This window comes from Xiphias gladius, chromosome 3, assembly GCF_016859285.1.
Source record: "Xiphias gladius isolate SHS-SW01 ecotype Sanya breed wild chromosome 3, ASM1685928v1, whole genome shotgun sequence".
Taxonomy (NCBI): domain Eukaryota; kingdom Metazoa; phylum Chordata; class Actinopteri; order Istiophoriformes; family Xiphiidae; genus Xiphias; species Xiphias gladius.
This window is the reverse complement of record NC_053402.1, coordinates 8148329-8167008: the sequence shown is the minus strand read 5'-3', so window position 1 is coordinate 8167008 and position 18680 is coordinate 8148329. Positions and strand designations below refer to the sequence as shown.

Genomic DNA, 18680 nt, shown 5'->3' with positions numbered 1-18680 from the left:
GATCTGACTTTGACCTGAATCCTCTGTCCCAGTAGACAGGATCTTATAGCTTTAACCTTTATTCAAGGGGTAGGCCATCTTTCTTCTATGTATTGTCAACAAATTCCATGAAAAGTCCAAAACCCCGTATATATCCTGTATCTGCTTGTTCCAGATGTTTCACATGTACAGCGAATCATACTCAGGGCCACGGTTCAAAATGTCATTATTTTATGATCCAGCTGTTAAAATAAACAATAAATTAGACATGTAATATTTATAATTGTATATAATCTTCTCTGTAACTTCAATAATTCAGCCTTGCATATTTAACATCTTTTGAAGTTTGCCGAGTTTGTAATGGGGTTGAGGAGATGAGACACTCCAGATTCACACAACAATGCACAACAATGCTTAAAAATGCATTATTTTCACTTCAACCTACTTCTTTCATTAGTGTGTGTGTGTGTGTGTGTGTTTGTGTGTATGTGTGTGTATGTGTGTGCACGCACAGACGTGTTGCCTACATGCTAACCCACCTGTTTGGGTGGTCTGTGAGTTGAGCGGAAAGTCTCCATTAAAACAACCTTCTTATCTACCTTCATGCTAAGGGGAAAGTGCTCAGTTGGACCCATTTTCTCAGCCTGACAATAACAGCCACTCTTAATGGCATTCAGTTGCAATTAAACCGCCAGGATGAGACAATAACAAAGACTCTTGTCCCTTTTAACACATCACTATTTCCTCTGCCTGATAATATGCCCAGGTGTGTTGAGATGGTATTAAACTGTAATGGATATAAATGGCTGTGTGCCCCAAGCCAACCATGCTATTACAACGTCATATGTGTGTGTTTGTTCAAGATATTTACGACCCTGTAAGGTGCTAGCCAGACAGGGAACTGAGTAATAATCTAATGTACTGGAAAGATTTGGTTGGAAATGTTGAGCATGTGTGTTTCGTGTGGTAGAATCACGCAGTGTAATAATGTAGTGGATTTGGTGTTAATTGCAAGTTGAGTAAAGGAAAAACAACAGCACACATATGTTTGTGATCTTCCACATGTTGTGCTCCATGTTTGCAGCAGAGCTTCTACAGAGAACAAGCTCATTTGAATTCACTTAAACTATTGTCATGTAATAGCACTGAAGCAGCAGAACAGTGTGAGAAAGATAGTTCAGTCATGGATTGATAAAAGAGGAGTCTGACACAAGCAAGATTTAGGACTGGGAATAGGACTATAGTGTGTTTATAGAAGACGTGTGAAGAGAATAGATTGATAATGAAATGAAAGATCAAAAAATAAAAAAATTGTAAATGCTGTAAAAGATACGAGCACATTTAACCAGTTATAATTAAAAAAAACAAAAAACAGATTGAAGTAAATGCCTGATTAAGTATTTACACTGGGTGTAGGGACAAATTATTCCACCAAAAATCTAAGATTACATGAGACTACATTTGTTTGAGAACTTGGTGACTGCGTAGATGGATGTGTAGCTGGTAAAATTTAGTTATTACCAAAAAATAAGAGAAGATAAATGAAGGACTTTTATTTTTTTAGCATTGATAAATGTACCTTATTGCAACTTGTAACACGGAAGCTGTTATGCTGTTGCCTCAGAAAATGTGTCTTTTCCAACATTGCTTGTAGAGCTGCAACGATTAATTGATTTAACAATTGGGCAATCAACACAAAATTAATCAGCAACTATTTTTATAACTAACCATTTAAGTGATTTCAAATAGAAAATCCAAACATTCTCTTGTTTAAACTTCTCAAAAGTGAAAATTTGATTCTTTTTCTTTTCTTAACACTATGGTAAATTAAAATTTTTGAGTATTAGACTGTGGGTTGACCAAAGATGTTTGATGATATCACCTTAGGCTCTCGCTACAGATATTTTGTTTCATTATTTTCTGGTGGCATATAGGCCAAATGATTAATTGATTCATCAGGAAAAAAAAGATGAAAAATCTGACCAAAGTGATTACAGTTCATCCAGTGGAAAGTTTTAATCAAAATTCATTGCAATTTTGAAGATGTGCTTAACTGCGACCTCAGTGGCCCACTTTACCTAAACAAATAAGAATAACGTGTTGTATTTACAGTCCACACCTTTGATTTGGTTTGAGTGTTATATTGTAAGGATTAAAGCTGTTTTTCTCAAAATGAGGTGACACAGACTTAGCTGTTTGGCCATGACTTTTATAGGCTTAATCCACCCTGCTTTTATAGCAGACAATATTTATCAGCTCCACACAAGCCTTCACTTTTATGGCCTCCTTTGACCTTTGCTCCTCCCACCCTACAAGCTTTCCCCTGCCTTTGCCTGTCTTCAGAGCATACAAGATTGTGTAAAAAAGGCAAAATATTTGCTAGCATTGATTCCACAGTTTACATATAAGTTTTGTTGTTACCAGACTTCAAATCATTAGACTAAAACTACAATCTGATATTGTAATTGCAAAGATATTTTTGTCTTATTCTCACACTTACTCATGGGCTGTTACTGATAAACTGGTCAAAAATGGAGATTTGGGAATAATCTGTGATGTTATTCAGACTGGAGATGTAATGTGGAGGCAGGCCTAAACTTCATGTTTACAAACCGGATGAATTATGATCTCAGCAAGTTTTTAAGTGGGACGTCACTACAAATGGAGTGTGGGAGTCTTTCCTGCCCTACCCTCCCTCTGACTGGTGCATCGATCCTCACTTGACAGTTGTTCATTAACGCATGTGGGACAGGTAGACCAGCTCATACCAAGGTGGAGGAATATTGATCTCAGGTTTGCATTGAAGGAACAACCGGTGTAAATACTGCTTTTTTTTCTACATTTCACATTTCTTTTGTGTTTACTGAAAGTGGCTAGGGTCAATATCTTACACAAAAGTTTATTTTCTTCTCGTATGTGGATGTTGGACAGTGAATCAGGGGGTGGTTTGACTCCTGATTAGTCACTGAAGAGCCCATTTCACTTCTGTTTTTGGACTTCTCTTGTCAATGGAGGGGATCCGTTCAGGTGGACAAATGTAAAGACCTGCTCTCAGCCTGCAGTTTATCTGAACAGAGAGAAACTGTGGAGAAGACACAGAATTCTGAGAGGAAAAGGAAAATCTTTTGGATCAAGATGTGCAGCTCAAACAGTTTACCTTACCTGGGAGTGATGGTAATGGCGGTGGTCGCCAACAAGATGCTGGATGAATGTTTGTCATCGAACCGTAAATACACCATGAATGTTGTACTACTGGAGGACAACTCTTATGGTTGGAGTCGACCATTTGTGCAGGCGGCTGTGGAACGAGCTATTGAAGAGGACAGGCAAGAGAACATTAACAAAGGTATGGACTGATAGTTCCTAAAAAATGGATCCTACAGATAATAATAACTTGATGCAATCCACAAACACATCGCTTTAAAACAGCCAATAATAAAATAAAATGACAGCTTAAAGCTAAGAAAATGTCAAAGCAAAAAGTAAAAAAATTAAAATAAAATCAATCCTGGCTGTTAGAGGGGCAGCTATGATCTAAATTTTATGAGGCGAGTGTTATATGTTTGTTTTTTTCAAAGGTCGGACATCAGCAGCAGTGTCTTAAGATACTGAAATACATGTACTAGCAGCTCCTAGAAAACCATTAAACAGAGAACTACATAGTCAAGATGGCTGGATATGAAAGTATGAAATAGTTTCTCTACATCCTGTTGAGTAAGAAGATGTCATAACTGTTGTAAATGATAATAGAGTGATGAGGATGATAAGGACTTAAAATGTAATTTAAAATCAAAATACAGCCCAAATTTCTTTGACTAGTTTATAGAGGATGAGATCTGTTTTGGACTCAGGACTGATTCAGCCTTTTTTTTTTCTTTTCTGGACATATGTTTTCAATACCAAACTTTGAGAAATATTAACATGTTTCCATGTATTTAGTGTGAAATATTAATAAACACAAGCAGCAGCACAGCTGGAAAAAATCTAATTAAAATCAGGAACTCTTTGATAGAAAAATAAATAGGCCTAAACGAGACTTTGACCAGTGATTCAGCACCAGTTTTGTTACTTGACGTTTTTCAATACTCATTGCTATGGACACATTGAGGTCAGAACCAAAAAAGTGTTGAGGTTGGATACCCAGCTAGACAAACAGCAGAGACTCCAGGAAGTTACTGGTTTTCAGAAAGAATTAGTCCAGCAAATAACCCCCCTTAATACCAAGGATTGCCATTTTTTGTGCTGATAGGTGGCTTTTGTTACCTTTTGTTTCCCCTGTCTCCAGTCTTTATGCTTAGCTAAAACAACTGAGTGGTATTAGTCCTCACAAGATTAACTCCCCACAAGATAGCAAATAAGCATATGTCCCAAAATGTCAAAATATTCTTTTTAATGTGCAGAAATAGTAAACGAGATATTCTGACTTACGTAGTTTATTCATTGGAGCTTTTTAGAGACCTAGAGCCATATTTTTCCTCTTTTGGCAGAGGCTCGTAGTTTCCATCTACTTTCAGTGTTTATGAATCTCTCTCCTGAACACACACAGAGGAAACTGATATCAAATTTGCCATATAAATCCTGGTAAGTAAGCAAACAAGAATTTTTTATTCCATTACAAGGTTTGGTTTGTCATTGGCAGAATCCATGTTACTGCAATAAGACAAAGGTGTTGCTCTGTTCAAATCTGTACTATTCATACTACAATAAGAACAAAAGCTAAATACATTTTTTGGAATTGGAAGTGTTGCCTGTCAACCAAATAAATATGGGACTAACAGTGCTATATTTTGTAAGTATAAATTTGGAGGATTTATTATTTTTAGTAATAATCCATAATGATCCTACCTCTTACTGCCATCAGTTTGTCGGAGGCTGGTCTTCTTCTTACTAAATGAAACTCTTTGCAATATTCAGTATTTTTCTTGCAGTTGTTGTAAATAGAATTTTTAAAATTCTTTTCAGGAGAAAACATAGAATGCAAAAATTTCTAGCAGTAGTTAATAAAGTAATCTAAACTAATTTTAACATAGATAAGATTAAAGACATTAATGGGGTGATTTTTTGATATTAATAACTCTGATATTCTTTCCATGACTCAAGGTTTAAACTTCACTTTGACGGCTAACTTCAGTGGGTTCAATACCACCTTGTACAACCGGCAGGGCTGTGGGAGCAGTACCTGTGAGGGAGTGGCAATACTCAAGAGGCTGCATGTGAGTGTGGTCAAAAAGTTATCATGACACACTTAAATGTAAAATTATACATGAGCCGTTAAGTCCGACTTTTTCCAGGACAATCACAAAGGCGGATAGAAGAAAGTCATTATGTCATTATCTCAAAATCAACAGTAAAAGTCCATTTTTGCTGTCAGTGCTTCACAGTCAATGACCAACCACTTCACTGCTGACTCACCGTTTTGCATCAAACCATTCCACCGCTGCGGAAGTTGGCATTTTAGCAGTAGAAAGCAGAGATACAAATATCTACAACTAGCAGCCTCAACAGACCACAGTGAGATGCAACTACAAGATGCTGTATGTTGAGCTTCCACTAGGTGTGACTCTTGTTTTGCCTTGAACAGGACAAACTCTGCTATTGCTCCTGCTTTTTAGACAAGTTTAGATAAGTTAGTTACAGATTCTGCGAAATGAAGGAAATGAAGGAAATGAAAAAAATGACGTAGAACTAGACAAGAGGTTAAGGAAAAGGGTTACACATGAAATAACTCCATAAAGGCAGTGAATTCACATGCTGGCGATACATGTTATTATTAAAATAATTCAGTTTTTGAGTGATATACTGACATACTTGACTGACATAATGCCTCTGTGATGATAGAGTAACTGCATGTACTGTAATTCCCAGCAGAATAAGGGTGAAGTCGGTTGCGTCATGCTGGGGCCTTCCTGTACTTATGCCACATTCCAGTTAGTGGAGTGAGTATGACTAATTCTCTCTATTTTATGTCTATACCACTTAACCACTGACTGATATTTGACTTTTCACCCTCTGTTATTTGCCTTAGTGATGAAATTGGCCTGAGCCTGAGCATTCCCATTATCTCTGCCGGGAGCTTCGGACTCTCATGTGACTATAAACCCAAACTGACCCGCATTCTGCCTCCAGCACGCAAGATCTCTGACTTACTCATCAACTTTATGAGGGATACCTTGCCATTTAAGAAGAAAGCTTGGAAGCAGGTCTATGTCTACAAGAAGTCCAGCAACACAACCGAGGACTGCTTCTGGTGAGACAACACAGGCAGCAGGTTACTTGAGTGACCTTTGTAGCTTCATTTGGCTCGCCAGTATTTCCCATTTTTGGTGTTTTATCACCACAGGTACATCAATGCATTGGAAGCACCCTCTGCCAACTTTGCTACATGGACTAACAGAGAGATGTTGCGTGGGGAGGGCGAGCTGACGAATGCCCTAACTGCTAAGAAAAGACACAGCAACAGTGGGTATTTTTTTGAGTTAGTTTGAATTACATCTCAACGAGCTTGGTCATTCCTCCAACAAATCCTGACCAACCAAGTGATTATGTCGACCGGAACATTATGTAATATCTACACTAGAGATGAGTCAATTATCTAATCAGAACATTCACAACAAATGTTGTGAGTAAGGAAACAAACTATCAGAATGTAAAATACTAAAGGGGTTTGAGAATTCAGAGGGTTTGTAGCAAAACAGGGTGTACAGTTTATTTATTTATTTATTTACCATGCTCAAACAATAGTGTTTTTGAGTGCAATATCTCACTATATCTCACACTAACTATTGGATGGATTGTCATGAAATTTGGTACAGACGTAAGTGTCCCCCTCAGTCCAGTATTGGTTTATGACTAAATGCCTGCAAAACTTATGACATTCCAAATAGCCTCAGCTGTACTTTGTGTTAGTGCTAATTAGCAAATATTAGCATACTTGTTATATTAAGATGATGAAAATTGTAAACATTATATCTGCTAAACATCAGTATGTTGACATTGATGTGGGCGCAGACATAATAACATTATTACCCTGCATATGGAAAGACTTATTTTCTGTGACAGAAAACAGCTGCTGAATTAACTCTTCACCTAATCTAGTCAAGGACAACTAATCAGGTTAACATAGTCTTGTCTCTCCGTTATGTGTATCTTTTCTCATTTTTTGTGTCTTGGAAGAGCAACTTGCTCATCACCTATCCTCTTTTGTTTATGAAAATGAATGAATGAAAACACAAAAAAAGTTTGTCACTGGTGTTTTTGATATATAGTACATGATGTGCTGTAGCTGCAGCATTAAAGTCAACCTGTACCAGACTTTTTTGATGCAGTTTTTGCAGTAACACTGAAACGCTGTGATCAGTGCTGGAAAAGAATTGTGTTAAATGTACAGTACAGCTCAAATGTTTTTCTTCCTGTTATAGTGAAACTGATTTATTCATTTCAGTTTTCATCTTATGTGGGACCCTTGATGATCTTGTTTCAATAAAGGAGAAGGTGGGCCAGATACACAAGGACATCATGTTCATTCTCCTCGATATTTACAAGTAAGCCTGGCCACGATTTTATGATTTTGCCCATACACTGTAACCATGGAGCTACATGAATCTTTTCAATATCAAATGAGTAATCAGAGCATGGTGTACAACCACTAGAGATGTAATATATTGAATGTGTAGAAGAAATGCTTTTCACAGTGACTCCCTTTACCTTCCTGCAGCCCTGATTATTATGTCAACACAACATCCAGTAAGAGTATGGAAGACGTCTTGGTGATCACTCTGCCGCAGAGGAACTACAAGTATGGATTAAACTCATCATATAATGACACGGTGAGTTGCAACTCACAAACAGCAATAAGTAGGAAAGCAGTTATGGCATAACTCTCTGACTCTCTTCTCTGAAATTTAATCTAATGGGCAGATAAATGACTATGTGGCTGGGTATCATGATGGCGTTCTGCTATTTGGCAAAGTGCTCAGAGAAAGGATGCTCAGCCAGCAACGCAACAAGGAATCCTATGATGTGCCTCTGAGTGACAACCCGTTTGGAAACATCTCCTTTGATGGTACGTATGATTAGTGATAACTCGAGGTTAGCAAAAAAAAAAGGAAGCCTGAATTACAGTTCAAAAAAAGTTAGTAGACACTAACCAAACAGAGACAACATGAGATGTGGAGGTAAAGTGGGCACAGCTTGCATGGGTGAAGGTTTAGTAACGGAGCATACAGCCAAAATGAAGGACTGCTTGGTCAGACAGTTCTTTTATACTCCAGCACAAATGTTAGAGGTTAGAGCAATGACCTTGGACTCTGTAATAGATCAAACAGTTAATTGGTTAGTCAAGAAAATCACTGTCAGATTAATCAATTTTGAAGATAACGATAAATACAATAATTGCAACCCTACTTGTACTTACTATATAGATTTGTGTCAACTTTTTCTGACTGAATAACATTTATTAATTTTACTTTTTTATAACTTTCAATTCCACAGCAAAGACATAAAGGTCGCTCATTATCTTTTCAGTTTTTTTCACGAATTCCACAATAAACATTTTGTAGACCATCCAGTTTAAATTCAATTAGATTGTAATTAAATTAGAAATGCTTTCTATGTTGCGTATGTGTGTTTGTGTGTGTTTGCATCAAGCAGGTATGGGAGGACACTATGTTCTTGATGAATATGGTGACAGAGATGTTAACCTCTCTATGATTTACACATCAGCTGTCACTGGCAAGGTGAGACCACTGTCCATTCAGAGGTTTGCACAGTCAGATTTTGAGCCAACCATTTTTTTAGCCAGAAAACACTGCTGTGTTTTAAAGAGTCAGTGTAAAGGTGAAAATATGTTTCTGTACTTTGTCTTTCTCCAGTACAAAACCCTGTCAGTGTTTGATACATCGCGAAATAAAACCGTAATAATAGAAACAAACCCCACCCTGCCGTGGAAAGGGGGTGAGCTGCCCCCTGACGTGCCAGAAAATCCAGGCGGTAAGACACACATACACACTGATGGAGGTGGTTTGGATAGAGATGTGGTGCTTCCATGTAGCCTGAAAACCGTTAACAACATACAGCTCAGTTTCTCTCCAGCCTTCAAAACTGAAATTCAAAATTTCAAAAAAGGGAGTGTTTGAAATTTCAAGCAACCCTGTCTGTACATCAACCAAACCTATTTAGGCCCCTACCATGAGGTTGAGAAATTTACAGGCAACATAACATCCAAATCTGAAGATGTAATTTGGAAATATAGTGTGATTTCATAGTCTTTATTCCAGATAACATTGTAAATGATTTGTTGTTAATGCCACTGTGTGTTTGCTTCCAGGCTTAAATACACAGGATGTGATTGTGATCGTTCTGAGTCTCAGTGTTGTCGTGGTGACAGCCATCGCTCTCATCTTCTACAGGTAGACAGCAGAGACATTTGTCAGGTGCTGCATTACAATTTTCACAGGACAAAGTATGAGTCTCTGAATTAAGAGGACAGGAAGGTGGTGCAACAGTTCTGACTAGGATGTAAATTGTAGATGAAAAAATGTTTTTAATGCCAGTGCAACAAAATGTGGTTTTGTTATATGATTGGATACACTCTGAAAACAAGACAGTTATCCATCAAATGCCCCCTGTATTCATCATGTATGCCTTTACTGTGTGTGTGTGTGTGTGTGTGTGTGTGTGTGTGTGTGTGTGTGTGTGTGTGTGTGTGTGTGCGTGTGTGTGTATGTGTGTGTGTGTGTTTGTGTATGAATAATGTTAGGCAGAACAGGAAAGAGCGTCTTATGCAGAAGAAGTGGTCTCACATCGACCCGCACCTGATTGGTCCGCTGGATGAGAAGGAGGTCTCGCTGAAGGTAAACAGCCTCATTAATCAACTGTTAGATGATGTTAGATTGTTAGATTATAATACACATAGAATATAACAAGGCTGCTTTTTTGTAAGGGGTGAGGCCAAAAAGTTTGGGAACCACTGGTTTAATCTGTAGTGGACTGAAAAGTTTAAAATGTCCCTCTGAAATGTAGTGGAGTAGAAGTATAAAGTAGCATAAACTGAAAATACTCAAGTAAAATACATGTAACTCAAAATTTTTAAGGCCAATACCTGAGTAAATGCACATAGCTAGTTTCCACCACTGTGTAACTATACTAGTGTTTACTAGTGTAACTATAAAGGAGGTACTGTGTAAGGAACTGTGTTTCTTTCGGGCTTGAAATCACCATTCTTCTCTTACTGTACATTATGTGTGTATTTATGTAACAGATTGATGAAGATAAGAGGAAGGACAGCACAGTCTTCTCTCAGCGAGGGCGCTATGACAAGAAGGTAACAGCATTCCAACTTCCAAAAATCAGTGTTTAGTCATACAAAGAGAATAAAGAGAAAGAGATGATCATGTTTGAATGTTTTCAAGTATGTTTTATTTCTCTGTATTTTTCAGCCTGTAATCCTGAAAGAGCTGAAACACACAGACGGAGACTTCTCCGAGGACCAGAGGATTGAGCTTAACACTGTAAGACACCTCTGTCTGTAAAACTCTGAGTTTTTAGAGCATTAGAGCATTTGGACTTAGTTGTTCCCCGTCACTTCTTCCTCTCTTCCATGTATTCGTGTTTCAGCTGCTGCGTATCGATTACTACAACCTGACCAAGTTCTACGGCACGGTGAAGTTTGAGTATGGCGTGTTTGGGGTGTTTGAGCTGTGTCAGAGGGGCTCCCTCAGGGTAAGAGCAGAACGTCACTCACTCAGACCCACTATCTTGAAATTTCCCTGCATATCAGATCCTGAGGCTGCCAGTGTTCCTTATCTATCAGTGTACTTTATCAGTCTGTAAGTTTTTAGCACAGTGGAACTGAACATCAGAAATGCAGGCAAAACACCTTTAACTCTTTTGAGGAGGTTATATTTTTTATACCAGATGTTAGTCTGTTTGTTAGTTTGCAGGAAATTTCAAAACCATGTTAATTAACATGTTAAACTTTAAAGGTTGACAATGGGCTAAGGAACAACAGATTCATTTTTGGTGCAGATGAACAAATTTTATTAAAATTAACAGATAGGACCAAATTTGAAATTTCTATTATTAAAAATTTCAATTTTCGAGAACTGTGCAGCCTTAATGGGGGATATGACCTCTCTAATTTATTTCAAGCTATATATTTTTTAAAATTATGTAACATTTTACAACCTGGCTTACTGAAGTGACTCTATAAAGACCTTACCTTTTGTTCTGATTTTTATTTCGTTCTTAATCTTTTATTATTTTTCTTGAATTTAACTTAATATCTAGTTCTAATAAATCTTTTAATTCTAATTCAAATTTGCAACTACAGTTTTTTAAAAACTGAAAACAGTTATGAGTCAAACTGATTCTGAAAAATATCAAGTCAAATTCTGTTCAAACACTGGATGCAACAATGACACTTGCTGGCGCAATGTTCATGACTTTACTTCATGTTACATGACTACAGTACAGACAAACATGTAGTTTATGACAGAGCTCCTTGGCCTCCTTTCTCCATTGTGACTTTACTGTTCATTTGATAAGTGATAAACACAGTTTAAGACCACTAATGTGCATGAATGTACGTAATCTCTCTCTCTCACATGCGTGCACAAGCGTATACACACACACACACACACACACACACACACACACACACACACACACACACACACACACACACACACACACACACACACACACACACACACACACACACAGGGATTGTTTAAACCTGTAGTGTGGAATTTTTGTCTCCCCCTTGTGGCAATGACAGTAATTACACAAATACTGTTGATTACAGAGAAATTTCCGCAGTTCCAAGGCAATAGTTCATTATTTAGGCAGAGTAGATGTAATAGTTACATAGCAATTAGCCTGCTCTGTCTCTGTCGCTGTTCCCCTCTTCAGCTCTGGCAAACCAATCATTGCTGGATGACGTAAAGAATGTGAGTGATGTCATCACCGATACCAGATTTAAAACTCGGGTATACTACAAAATACAGGCATCAAAATCTGGCACTGATAGGCTTAATCAGCACTGTATGAACTCATTTGGCAAGAGCTTGAATGTAACAGACGTTCACTTATATGTAAAAGTCCCGCACTCCAGCTTTAAGTGTTCCATAAACTGAATACAGCGTGCGAGCACAGTAGTAAAAAGTATCTGTTTTTTTCCAGTACATTCTGAATGACAGGATCTCCTACCCAGACGAAACCTTCATGGACATGGAGTTTAAGATATCAGTCATGTATGACATAGCAAAGGTAATGTTTGATTTTTTTGTGGGTCATTTATTCATACACTTTACTGTTTCTTCATTTAGCTTTATTTAGTTTTCTATGACGGACAAAATAGGAAAACTAACTACATTGTCAGATTATTTTACCTTACAGGATTCACTTTCCCTCAGCAATATTTATTTAAATTTTGCAAGTTTTGCCTAATGGCAATGTCAAAAGCACACCAGGGAGGATATAATGGCACAACCAATAGCAACTCTGAAACATCCAGGATTGAAGACTGCCCTCCTGCTTTTTATCTCTTACAGGGCATGTCGTATCTCCACTCCAGTAATATTGAAGTCCATGGTCGCCTCAAGTCCACCAACTGTGTGGTTGACAACCGCATGGTGGTCAAGATCACTGACTTTGGTTGCCACACCATCCTGAGGCCGGGCAGAGGTGAGACTGAGTTTTTCATCATCATTGAGGTTGATTATAGATCTAAACGCTGAGAGTACCAGCAGCTCAGCTCCTCCTCTCCTCTCCTCTCAGATGTGTGGACTGCCCCGGAGCATCTTCGTAAAGATGGGGTGTCTCAAAAAGGCGATGTGTACAGCTATGCCATCATTGCCCATGAGATCGTTATGAGGCGAACCCCGTTCTATACGCAGCACTGCTCTAACATTGCAGGTAGGCCTGGATAATTCGGGACACCATTATACTGCCATTAACAACAAAACAAACAAAACTTATTCCAACTTCTTTGAGCAAATTTGAGAAAATTAACATTTTGTTTGATTTAAAAGAGGAACTTTAAAGAGAGATTATTTGTGTATTATATTTAATATATGTGGATCCAGTATGACAAAATCATTTAATTTCAACATTCGTACTGTGCTATGACTTTGGTTGCCTGAGCCCAAAATCAGTGTCAGTGCAAGACAATTAAGATTAAAATGGGATGTTGATGGACAACACGTGTGACCACACAGTAATCCTCCTCAGCTCTTAGTCCTACTCACCTTGTTTATCTGATGGTTGTCTGATCCCTCAGAGAAGATCCACAGAGTGCAGTATCCCTCTGAGATGGTTGTGTTTAGACCTGACCTCAACTTTGACAGTGCATCAGAGCGGGAGATTGAGGTAAGAGAGCCACCAAACACTGAGGAGGACATTTGCTTTTACAGTAACACACTCTGAACATAAAGGTTTATAAAGTAAAGCTGCTTGGATCCATAAAAGTTGGGAAAGCACTCCCTCCCCCTGATTTTGTTTTTGTCTGCACGTGTATGTGTGCTTATGTGTGTATACAGCTGAATATGCTAATAAAGAACTGCTGGGATGAAGACCCAGAACGGAGGCCAGATTTTAAAAGGATAGAGGTAACTCTGGGTAAGATTTTCAGGTATGTCAACAACACACATTAAATTAGGGTGACTTTTACTAATTTCTGTTACATACCACATGGCCAAATGTATGTGGAGACCAGACCCTTACATACATATGTGATTGTTGAACATCTATGTTAAAAACCCTAACCATTAATTTTCAGTATAACACTCTTCACTGCTTGGGGAAGGCTTTCTACAAGAATTTGTTTATGCAGGGGCATAAAAGACAGGGGTGTCCACATATTTCTGTATACATATAGTATACTGTATACTTTCTGGCCAATTAGTATATAGTATGCTAAATCCTTTATTGCTATGAGATAATTAATGTTGTACTATTCTCTTGCATGATGAGTAATTCATTAAATGATATAAATATTGTTTGTAATGACATATATTTTTAATCTTACACAGTAACCTACACAACCAAGCCACTGAGACGTACATGGACAACCTGATCCGTCGCCTGCAGAATTATTCAAGGACTCTGGAGCGTCTGGTGGAGGAGAGGACCTCTTTGTACAAAGCTGAAAGGGACAGAGCTGATCGCCTCAACTTTATGCTACTTCCTGGGTAGGTTTTTGCCATATCTGCTACAGAGGACGGCTGAAAACAGGGACATGTTTGAAGCTGCACTGATCATTTTTATTTGACAATGGATCAAAGTTTGTAGTATAAAAGCAGCTGCTTGTACTGACAAATCCACAGGGTCTTTCCCCCCAGCTGTATGGAGCATTTAATTCTATACTGATTCATTTGTTTATGGTCCGCAAAACCTGCTCTCATGAGCATCATTTTCAGCAACAGCAGGCAACTGTTTCAGTGAAAAAGCTCTGATAAACCCACTATAACCTACCTGCCCAGACAGACACAGTTTAGGACTAGCTTGTAGACAGTGGATTATTTAGCAGCTAAAGAAACAGATTTTTGGTTCTCTTAGTGGAGACAGAGCTAGATCAAGGGTGAATTTTTGACATTTTTAACAGGTTGCTTTAAACACAAGTCTAAATGAATGCTAATGTTGCTCCACGTCTGCAGGATGTTGAAATAGGGAACTGTTTTTAATTTTCTCACTTTTCCTCTCTCTTTTTATCTATTGTATATAATTGTATATTTATTACACTTCATAAAGCCTGGAGGCAGGATTCATTTTGATAGGTGGTGTTTAGGTATTCTTATAGCTTTTAAGCAAAAAAAAAAAAAAAGGTATGTATTGATGTATATTATGATTCAAAACAATGTTTTCCTCACCAAATCAATTTCTTGCCCCCGTGGTAATAGTTGCCATTGTCTTTCCCACCATGTAGTGTGCCCACAAGTGCCTGCCCCAGCTCAAGGCAAAGCTGTATTTGTTATTTGTTTTATTTAGAAAAATCAGCGTTTTCCATTCTCCCTTCATCCCCTCAGCCCAGTGGTGCGTTCACTGAAGGAGACAGGCGGAGTGGAGCCTGAGCTGTTTGAGGAGGTGACCATTTATTTTAGTGACATTGTGGGATTCACCACCCTCTGCCACTACAGCACCCCAATGGAGGTGGTCGACATGCTCAATGACATCTACAAGAACTTTGACAGCATCCTTGACCACCATGATGTCTATAAGGTACTCTGCACATTTGGTCCTTTATAATCTACTATTTAACCAGTCAAAGATGTTTCTGCTGTTTCTTCTGGTCGTATTTCTTGTTGTATGATGAAGCAGTTGAGGTTGGGGTTAAACTGGTATATGTGGCTGATTATTTTATTACTTTTGTCATGTTTATTGAATACAGATAATGGTTTAATGAATAAAGCTCCTCATCCGTCTCTCAGGTTGAGACAATAGGAGATGCGTACATGGTTGCATCAGGTTTGCCCAAACGCAACGGCAACAGACATGCAGTGGACATCGCCCACATGGCCCTGGACATCCTGGCATTTGTGGGGACTTTTGAATTACAGCACCTGCCGGGTATCCCTCTGTGGATCCGTATTGGTGTGCATTCAGGTAACAGAAATTCATGTTTTGGTCTTATTTAATATAATCATTGTTCTCACCCGCAACATTCCCTTAAAATGTAGAATTAGTATATATATTTTCTAGCAATATAAATACATATTTTTCTTGTGACCTGGACATGCGCTTCAGTTTAATTTAGTTCAGTGTTTCAAAATAAGCATATTTATAGTCCTGAAAGCAATGTAATATGTAGCCATAAAAATGGCTAATTTGACACAAATATGAGTCACATTTATAAATAATTCCCAAAAAATTCCCATTTCCTCCAAGCAGCTGATAAAATATATGAAAAGTCCAAAAATGTATGGTTACTTGCTATGTTGATTTTTCAGCTTCTCACTAAATTTGTTTTCTTGATTTTTCCATTTTTCCACTTTTTTTCTCTTACATGTAAATGAGAACAGTGTGTCTACACATGTAGTGGTGAAGAGTCAGGCCACAGAATTGAGCAATTGAAGGGAGTGTGCGTAGGTAGTAACGCAGTTATGCATGTGAAAGTAATTAAAAAGAACAGTAGGTGGCAATGGTGCACTGTTACAACATCAAAAACTTAGTTATAAGCAAAAAGGAGAAGAACAAACCAGAAGAATGCTTATAATGCAGTTTTTCATATTTTCTGTCATATTGTGACTGACATTTAGTGGCTGAATAATATTAATGATTGGCCAATGATAAATCAGACTCCAACAAAAATGCCTTTAACATTATCATAGATGTTATAAATAATCATAATTGTTTTGGGCAGAAAATGGGAATCAAATGTGCGAGAAGTGAGAAAATAAGAAAAGTTAGGGATTAAAAAATAAAGGAGCGACTACGAGATACATGGGCAAGTAAAATTAATTAACTTTTATCCATTAACTGGATGATGACATGTATGTTTGTTTGTGTGTGTTTGTGTGTAGGACCATGTGCAGCAGGAGTGGTGGGGAACAAGATGCCTCGCTACTGTCTTTTTGGAGATACAGTCAACACTGCCTCACGCATGGAATCCACGGGCCTGCGTAAAAGAAAGCACACACTCACGCACACTCTTGTTTTAACACAGTCACAATATAGGCAGGTCTAGCAGCTGATCTTCATATCCACAGAGTTAAAGAGGGCTGAAGGTTTGACTTGGATAATTCTTTCACACATTTTCTTTCCAGCTCTGAGAATTCACGTCAGCCAGTCCACCATCAACATCCTACAGAGGACAGACTGCAAGTTTGAATATGAAAAGAGAGGAGAGACGTACCTGAAAGTGAGCTGGGTTTGCTTTGGCTCTTTATGTACTCATCTATCCAGGCATTTACATCTAGTCTAAACCATGCAGATAATGGTTACTAGTTTCATTTCCTCTCTCTCTCTGTGTGTGTGTGTTTGTGTGTGTGTATATGTCTGTGGCCATGTGTAAATGACTAAAAGGGTAAAGGCAAAGAGATGACATACTGGTTAACAGGGGTGACTGGGGGAAAATACAACCTGGCGACACCACCAACAGCGTGAGTAAAACACAGTCCCACACATCTGCTATTGCTGAAAGATGCACTTGTTTTTAAATTTAAACAGAAATTGTAAAAGCTTGACTGGGCTTTGGAACTAATTTTGGGAATTTTTCATTTTCCCGCAATTGCATCCATAATCCAAAATAATCCTCATGGTACTGTCCCAGGGAGAACTTCCAACGGCTCCAGCAGGACTTGGCAGAGATGATCGTGTCCAGTCTGGAGAAGCGTGGAGATGGGAGCGAGGGTTTCAAAAAGAGGAAGACCCTGTCCACCAAAGTCCGTCAGAGGGAGACCACTAGCAGCCTGCAGAGTGACAGCCTGCCAGAGTACTTCCACCTGGCTGTCACTGACAACCCCAGTACCTACTTGTAATTACAGAGGAACTTTCAGTACAATATCGGTGAAGGCGTAGATGCTGTAGAAGTGCGTCATAACCTGTACCTTTCTGAATCAGCACTGTTGGGTTTCTTTGGAGAGCTCTGTTCATCCAGGGGTTGGAGTGACTGGGGAACAGCTGTGGATCAAGCAGGCATGTTAAAGGTGAGACTTATGGGTTGATGTCATGATAAACGTGCCTACCAAAGTTTCAGTGCTCTTTATTTTCCCTGACATCCATTCTTCACACTTTTCAACCCCCACAATTCTCACTCCCCCGGTAGAAAAACCATCCCTCTGTCACCTAAAATGAATTGTTTCTAAACATTAATTTATGTCTCATTGTTCATTAAAAGTAAAAATCCATCTTCAGATATGTTATATATCATTTGTCGTTGCAGAAATAAGACCCTCCTCTTGTATTGTGTGGCCCTGACACAATTTCACTAATACTTTACGTCATTACATTTAACTTGGTGTTGATGAGAATATGTGAGGAACACAACAAAACAGTAAAACTGGAATAAAGAGTAGCAGATGCATAGGCAATTTATTTTTTTAACTGTGAGGAACAGGGCATCATTTTTTAATAAGGCTCACTTTATTAAAGGTTTATTTGTCACTCCAAGCCACAGTGTTTATTTTGATATTTCTGCTTCGCGGCACCAAAGTCATGTATTTTCCAATTCTGAAAAACATTGGCTATAAATTTTACCAGCAACTTGCTTTGGGGAGATTTTATTTTGAAAAGTTTCAACTAAAAATGGCAAGGGGTTTAAATATCACAAGCCTTTTTGAAATTTGTAACGTACATGGCAACCTTTGCCTGCTCTATGGACAATGATAACTGATGCAAAGTTATTGCCAGAACTGCATGGATTATAGTGCAAGAGTCCTCCCTTGAGAGCTATTAAAAAAATCACATGGTTACATCTTTCCAGAGATAAATCCAAATATTGAGGGAAGATATTAAATGTACTGGCTTTACTTTGAACAGTTCTCTGTTTATGTTTAGATGTTGCCTGCTGGAAACTCACTGATTGAGAAAGTTTGACAAAATTATTTACCATGTAAATAGCCTTTTCTGCTGCAAAGACAGTGAAACTATATCCAAATAATACTTGTCAAGGATATTTCTCTTTCACAACACAACAATGCTAACTTGTTGTCAGAACATCAGAAATATTTCTGTGATGATTTTTGTTTTGTGTTTTATTAAATGTT

The 18680-nt window shown here is 38.2% G+C and overlaps 1 protein-coding gene across 1 annotated transcript; it reads left to right on the top strand.

The window, feature by feature from the left end:
- The first annotated feature begins 3097 nt into the window (after positions 1-3097).
- Positions 3098-17981, top strand: gucy2ca (guanylate cyclase 2Ca). The gene is made up of 27 exons (XM_040158250.1): positions 3098-3325; positions 5080-5192; positions 5848-5915; positions 6005-6226; positions 6320-6438; positions 7421-7520; positions 7694-7805; positions 7897-8041; positions 8629-8714; positions 8850-8967; positions 9305-9386; positions 9737-9830; positions 10238-10300; positions 10416-10487; positions 10594-10698; positions 12160-12246; positions 12531-12663; positions 12757-12894; positions 13259-13347; positions 13518-13609; positions 14010-14168; positions 15003-15195; positions 15405-15579; positions 16497-16595; positions 16740-16834; positions 16999-17075; positions 17246-17981. Exons 1-27 carry the CDS (start codon positions 3115-3117, stop codon positions 17451-17453), a joined length of 3255 nt encoding a protein of 1084 aa, XP_040014184.1. The 5' UTR covers positions 3098-3114; the 3' UTR covers positions 17454-17981.
- The last annotated feature ends 699 nt before the right edge of the window (positions 17982-18680 follow it).

Excerpts from the sequence above, each read along its gene's own strand:
- gucy2ca (XM_040158250.1), top strand. The coding sequence starts at position 3,115 with ATGTGCAGCTCAAACAGTTTACCTTACCTGGGAGTGATGGTAATGGCG. Across the intron at positions 5,916-6,004 it reads GCCACATTCCAGTTAGTGGA|TGATGAAATTGGCCTGAGCC; the intron begins GTGAGTATGACT and ends TATTTGCCTTAG. Across the intron at positions 16,835-16,998 it reads GAGGAGAGACGTACCTGAAA|GGTAAAGGCAAAGAGATGAC; the intron begins GTGAGCTGGGTT and ends AATGACTAAAAG.